Here is a 6,643-nt window from a genome sequence, read left to right as displayed (position 1 = left end):
AGAGAGAGAGAGAGGAGAGAGAGGGGAGGGAGAGAGAGAGAGAGAGAGAGAGAGAGAGAGAGAGAGAGAGGAGAGAAAAGAGGTGTTTACATAAATGATATGAGAAAAGAAAAGAAATAACTATTCCCTGTTGGTAGAATGTTCAGCTACTATAGAAATCACTGTGGAGGTTCCTCAAAAAGCTGGAAACAGATTTATCATAGGATCCAGCAATACTCCTCCTGGGGATATTCTCAAGGGATTCTATATTCTGTTCTAGAGCTTGTCAATGCTCATTGCTGCTCGATCCACAATAAGCAGCAAGTGAGGCAGCTCTGATATCTATTGGCTGAAGAACTGATGCTGGAAATGTGGTGCGTGCACACAATAGAGTGTTATTTGGCTGTAAAGAAAAATAGCATCTACAGCAGGGGGTGGATGGCGCTGGGAACAATCACTGTGAGTGAGGCAGCCCAGACCCATAAGGACAAACACCACATACTTGCTCTCATATGTAGATCTTTAAATATGTGTGTTGAAATTGGAGTGCCTGTAGAAGTCAGGAAGCCAGAAAGGGACATGGAGAGCTTTTTAAGGAAGGGAGATAGTAGAACACAGGGGAAAAGAGAAATAATGCCACAGGAAGTAATAGTGGAGTGGGGAATCCGAGGGCAGAGTAGAGGAGGGGATAATTAACACTTATTTAAAAGAAGACCACCTTTGAAAAAGTCATGTGAAATCCTAGCTTAGATATATATATTTAGAGAGCAGTTCAATATTATATTTATTTGGCCCTGTTGATGGAATGCATACTTGTTCAGCCACTATGGGAATCAATGTGGAAATCCCTCAAAAAAGCTAGAAATACAACTATTACATGAGCCAACTGTACCACTCCTGTGTATAGCCAAAAGATTCTACATCCTACTTCAGAGATTAGATAGATATATAATATAGTAGAAATTATATAATACATATTAGATAGATAGATAGATAGATAGATAGATAGATAGATAGATAGATAGATAGACAGACAGATGGAGTTCAAATGGAGCTGCCCAATATGGGGATATAATGCCTCTCCAAGAAACAATAGACTATCAAACAAAATGCCCAGTGTTTGGTATGAGATACTTCTCTTGAAATTATCGGCCAGAGACACCCCCCCAAAACCAATACAGCCCCTTAATACTGCTCTTTGAAACTCAATACTAATACATTATTGCTGCAGATACCACATCCATGAGTCATAGGGACAGGGAGGAATCATGCTGGCACTGATCTGGAAACATCATCCCCACTGGCTAGCTTTCATAGTGTTAGAAGGTGCTGTGCACACTATTGAGGAAAAGAAGAAAAGTAGTCATTGGTCTTACTCAACTATAAACCCAGAAACCCATAATAATGATCAGCTTGGCAAGCTAGGCCCTTTGGGGCAATAGTGGCACAAATGTTATAGGAATAATTGACCACACTGATTAGATTTCCGATCTGCTTCACAAGATTTAACTCATGAATGATATCATTAACTGAGCCAAGAACTCAAGGTTAAGTTATAAGGTCCTGGGGCAGAAGCTTCTACTATTATTCTTCAAAGTGAGCATGTCTTCAATCTGTAAATATGTATCTATATACCCAAACCTCAGTGTAGCTCTGCTCTCATCATGATTAATACAGAGGCTCACAACTGATCAAAGTACAGAGAACAGGAAACTATGGAATGTTTAACCCTAAATGACGGGACCTCTATATCATACCACACCCTGCCAAAGCTCAAGGATCGTCATGGGAGAGGGTGCAGGAAGGTTTTCAGAGCCAAAGGCTGTGGGTGACTGCTGCAGATGGGGTTTTCTAGACCTGATAGGCCTGTGGCACATGTGATCCAGTGACTGAGCATACACAAATAAGACCTGACCAAGATCAAGCCAGTCAAAATGCCATCGCTCATAGTGGAGGGACCCACAGAGCTCTGCAGCTAGCTAGGGGTCTACTGGCAGTGGATGGATCCTGCGGGGGGAAAGAGAGTCACAGCCCCTATTGCCCACTATCCATGGCTGGCCCTACACCTTCTGGCAGCACTAGGTGAATGCTGAGATTTTTTATTTTTAAAAAAGAGTACATGAAGTTGGAAGGGAAAATTTGTGGTGCAGGAGACCTAGATGAAGTTGGAGAGAAAGGAATTTGGGGCCAGATTTGATTAAAGTACACTAAGTGTATGAAATTCTCAAAATATATGGTTTTTAGAAGGACAAAATAATAAATATCAAATGTAACTACATGTTTGAGGTGTCAGGCATGCTAATTGCCCTAATGTGCTGGTTGCACACCCATGCATATCACACTGTATCTGACACTATACAAAGACATTATTTATCAATTTAAGTAAATAGTTTAAAAACAGTAACAGAAAGTTGGTCTCTCGCAGTGAAGGACCAGGAGTCAAAAATTAAGGTGCTGGTCCTCAGGTGCCCATCCGGAACTCCCCAGGGGAAGAGCTCCTTGCCTCTATCAGCTCCAGCTTCCTCGGGAGTTTCCTCAAGCCTCATTCATTGCTCCAGCCTCTGCTTCTTTGGGCCACAACCCTATTTTCTGTGTCTGTCTATTTTTCTTTTTGCATAAAGACACTTACTGGTCACATTAGCTTTGGGGCCACCCCTAATCCAAGATGATTGCTTTTTGATTAGACGATATCCGCAAGAAGCATTTCTCAGTAAGCAAACCCTTTCTGAGGCTATATGAACTTTTGGGGCATCTCCACCCCAACATGTACTGCTGTGTTCTGACTTAGGAGAGTATCTCAGGAGCACATAGCCTAACTCTTGGGACTGAGTTTCAGGTGTTGCTACACCACACCGCACGATATATCCCCACACCATTCAAGACCAGACCCCACTTCTGCCTTCTAGAGGCAGGTCCCTGCACTAAAACGAAATAACAAAAATGGACACACAATGCTAAATTGTCTGTGTGAACTACACACCTCCGAAAGTTTCTGGGGCAAGTGTCAAGCGAGAGCCAGGGGCCTCCGATGCCGCAGCCCCTGGCCAGGGTGGTAGGAAAGACCTGGGCCAAAGCCAACAGCAGGCGCCACCAGACAGCATTCCAGACAAGCGTGAGGGCACCAGGGCTGGGGGCAGGAGACTTGGGGGCTGCTTCAAAGACAAGCGGGAGAACAGAGATTTAATTTGGGAAGGAAAAAAATTTTTAATAGGAACCAAAATGATAAAATTTGGGTTTAAAGACTCCTCTGGCAGAGGAGGGCTAGACGAGCGTGGAGCCTGGAAAAACCAAGTGTTGAAACTTCTTGACAAAACACGCCCATGTGCATGTGTACAGATGTGCCTAGGCGTCACGTTTGCATCTTCTCTGCCACGGCGTTTTAACAAAGTGCCTCGGAAAATGTACCAAATGTGCAGATCTGCGTGCGTCTTCAGCCCCTCGCACCCCGTTCCTGGCAGCTCCTGTGCCAGGCCTGTGTACACAATGCTCCGATTTCCCTCCTGACACCCACCTGTGTTCCAGCCAAGAGCTAGAAGGGAAGAAAGGTGAGAGCGAGAACTGAAGGTGCCCGGAGCAACAGCCGGCAGAGAAAGTGGCCAGGGCCCACTCACCTTTGCATCGCTCACAGCAGGCGCCCCTCTGCTTAATGGCCAGCGCACAGTCCCGAGACAGCACGGGGCACTTCTCTCTCTTGCAAGTCACCTCTTTGTTCTAGACAGAAAGAGACAAGGGACATGCGGGATCAACCTCACTCGGAATTCAAAACCCACAGCTGCAGCTCCCTTTTCCTACCCTGCCTTCAATTTGGCAAGAAAACTCCGAGATAGCTGATGGAATTTTTCTTTCCCTGGAACAGAAGCGTCCCCCAGGAATACCGGACGTTAGCAAAGTAGCGTGATTTCAGAGATGAGGCGAGCTGAAAAGCTCTGACTTTACGTGCCAGCCAGCCTTGCCCAGATAACCCCATGCTGAGGAAGAAGCTTTCTCCAGCTCCATCCTAAGGTTTCTTTTTAGTATACACTCCAGAAAAGAAAATATTTGTGTAAATCATATTTTGCCCATTGGCTACCTGGGCCGGGATTGCGTCGTGAGAACAAAAATATTTTCTCACGGCTGTCCAACGGGGCCCTGAGAGTAGAGTGCATTAAAACGCACCGATCTGAAGTTCCAACTCAAATAACGACAGAGTTGAGCATTGAATCGGTTCAGTAAGAGAAAAAATAATATTCCACACGCCAAGCAGAGACACAGTCCTCAGTGTTTTATAGCCGTGGGACAGCTGCGTTACATTAGCGCTTATGCTAATGAAAGTGCGGTAAGCATTTACATCTTGGTTTATCCCGAAAGGTTAGCTGTTAAAAGGTCTTAGAGGAGATCCCAACACCCCTGCTGCCTGCTTTGACTCCACAGCGAGGAGAGCTCTTCTCATAGCAAAACCTGATCAACCAAGGGAGATCTGGGCTGTAACAAAGGCTTATGACAGGTTTTGTACCATGGCTCCCATTGTGGTTTCAATCCTGTGAGGTAAATTTTACTGATAAGAAAACCAAAGCACTGCTCAGTGAGGGTAGTTGGCCTCCCACTTCTGAAGCAGCTTCAGTGGCCCCAGGGAGGATCCCTCTGAAGTCACAAATGTGTGGCCACCCATGCGCGAGCCTGAGTCGAGGCTGTGGCTGCTTAGAATCTTCATTTCCCCAAGTGTGACTATGGGGAACCATAGTCCTAGCTCTGCTCAGCTTGGAGCAAGCCTACCGCTCTCTTCAGAAGAGATCAGGAGAACATACTCCAGTGACCCTAAGATGAGTCATGCGTTCTCGGTACACTTCATGAGCGGAAGGACAGTCTCCCAGCTCTGGTTAGGACCTTGGTGAGTGTGCCTGTCAGTGTGTGAGGGAGAAAGTGAGAGTGTGAGGGGTGCACCTTAGAATCTGAGGGTCAACCCAAGCTCATCTACCAAGTGCAGACTCTGGGCAGTTTAAGAGAAAATGTGCCCCCTCTGTGTCGCTCCCAAATTTCTTTTATGCTCTAGAATTGACAAGACACTCCCAGTGTCTTACTGAAACCAGTCCAGATTGTCATCCTTCAAATGATTGGACACTCGGAGGAGTCGTAGAACCCTACGCCCTTCAAATCTCCATTGCAGCCTCTGCAGTGGGTGAGAGGGAGCAGGGGGGATTGGATCTGCTTCTCAACCGTTTGCTTTCTCTGTAAGTCTTGCTGCTCTCTGGCCCTGTTGCTTAGCTAGGCCTCCTGAGGCCTGCTAGGATCACTGTTAATATTCCGTCCCAAGTCTGGTGGACATACCCAGAGAAAGAGCACACACCTGGACTCCATCCTGAAAGGGCTGTTGTTGCTAGGTTTGTTTTGGTTTTTTGTTTGTTTGTTTTTCTTTTCTTTTTTTGATTGCCAGCGAAGGATAGGAGCCTGTGTTACCTGTGCAAGGCAATGCCTGGTCTCTTCTCTCCCTTCCTGTTTCTTTCTCTTTCCCTCACTCCTTCCTGTTGCGGGAGGTCCTTCTGCTCCTCCAGCCTATAGCCGCTGAGATACCAGCCCATTGGGGCATGGTCTCTCTCCCTTTAAAAAAGCAGCCACTTCCCTCTCCTCTCTCTCTTCACTTCCTGCTCCACCAGCGACTAGACTCCCTTCCTGGTTGCACAGAGGGCTGTTGTCTGGGACGGAGATCGGTAAATTTTTTCCCCTTTAAATAAATATCACCCTATTAATCATAATTCCAAACTGGTGTGGCATTGTTTGTGACTTACGCCTTCACCTTCCCAACCCCAGTCCTTGTTCTTCTTTTCCACTGTCTACTGTATGATAATTACACCCAGGGCTGACAGCATTCATTCATTCATTCATTCATTCATTCCGATCTGTGGCACAGCAGTCTTCCTTCTTAACAGTACCCCAGAGCATGCCCACCACGCCGCGGCGCTCCTAACAAAGAATGGGTCTGCCTTCTACCTACTACAGCACAGATCTGAATAATACAAGATGGCCCGCCCAGGCACTGAAGCACAGCTGTGAGAGTGTCCTTGTCCCCAGTGAAGACCAGGCAGATGAAGGAGCTGTCTGGGCCGAGGAGACAACGGGCCAGGTGCTCTGGCTTCAAGCCCTCCCACCCCAGCTTCATTCTTTCCTTCCCACTGATGATGGCTTCACAGCTCGCAGTTTTGTTTTTATAACTTTTCTTAAGTTCCAAACCTAACATAGTTAGAATCACAATGAAAACTAAAGAGATATATTGTTTTTAAGTTTTAGGCAATTCCCATTGAAGGCAACGAGATTAACTATCAGACCGGTGTTTATGTCCACACTGCTTGACATTCTGGCTGTGACTTCATTGCAAAGCAAGGATCCTAGTTTAGCACAAACTCTCTCACCCCAGGAGAACTGTGACTATCACAAGCAGGGTTTCTGTCTCACGGATGCAGCAAAGCTGGTTACAGCCGAGAAAAGGTTCCCCTAAGACGGTGTCTTCTCCAAAAGGAGGCATCAGAAGGGTCCCCTAAGAGCATGTCCTCTCTAGAAGGAGGCATCAGAAGGGTCCCCTAAGAACACGTTCTCTCCACATTAGAAAAATTATCCATTATGATCAAGTAGGCTTCATCCCAGAGATGCAGGGCTGGTTCAACATACGAAAATCTATCAATGTAATCCATCA

General features: G+C 46.2%; 1 protein-coding gene across 2 annotated transcripts in view; it reads right to left on the bottom strand.

The window, feature by feature from the left end:
- The window catches only part of Bmper (BMP binding endothelial regulator), a 261,777-nt gene that overhangs the window by 219,443 nt on the left and 35,691 nt on the right, over positions 1-6,643 (bottom strand). For both annotated transcript variants that reach the window (XM_026778925.1, XM_026778924.1), the window contains exon 3: positions 3,591-3,690. In XM_026778925.1, the coding sequence (XP_026634726.1) occupies positions 3,591-3,690 (100 nt within the window). The remainder of the gene's footprint in view (positions 1-3,590; positions 3,691-6,643) is intronic.

This window comes from Microtus ochrogaster, chromosome 5 (assembly GCF_000317375.1).
Source record: "Microtus ochrogaster isolate Prairie Vole_2 chromosome 5, MicOch1.0, whole genome shotgun sequence".
Lineage (NCBI taxonomy): Eukaryota > Metazoa > Chordata > Mammalia > Rodentia > Cricetidae > Microtus > Microtus ochrogaster.
The sequence above is the reverse complement of the archived record's forward strand: the minus strand, read 5'-3'. Positions and strand labels throughout refer to the sequence as shown.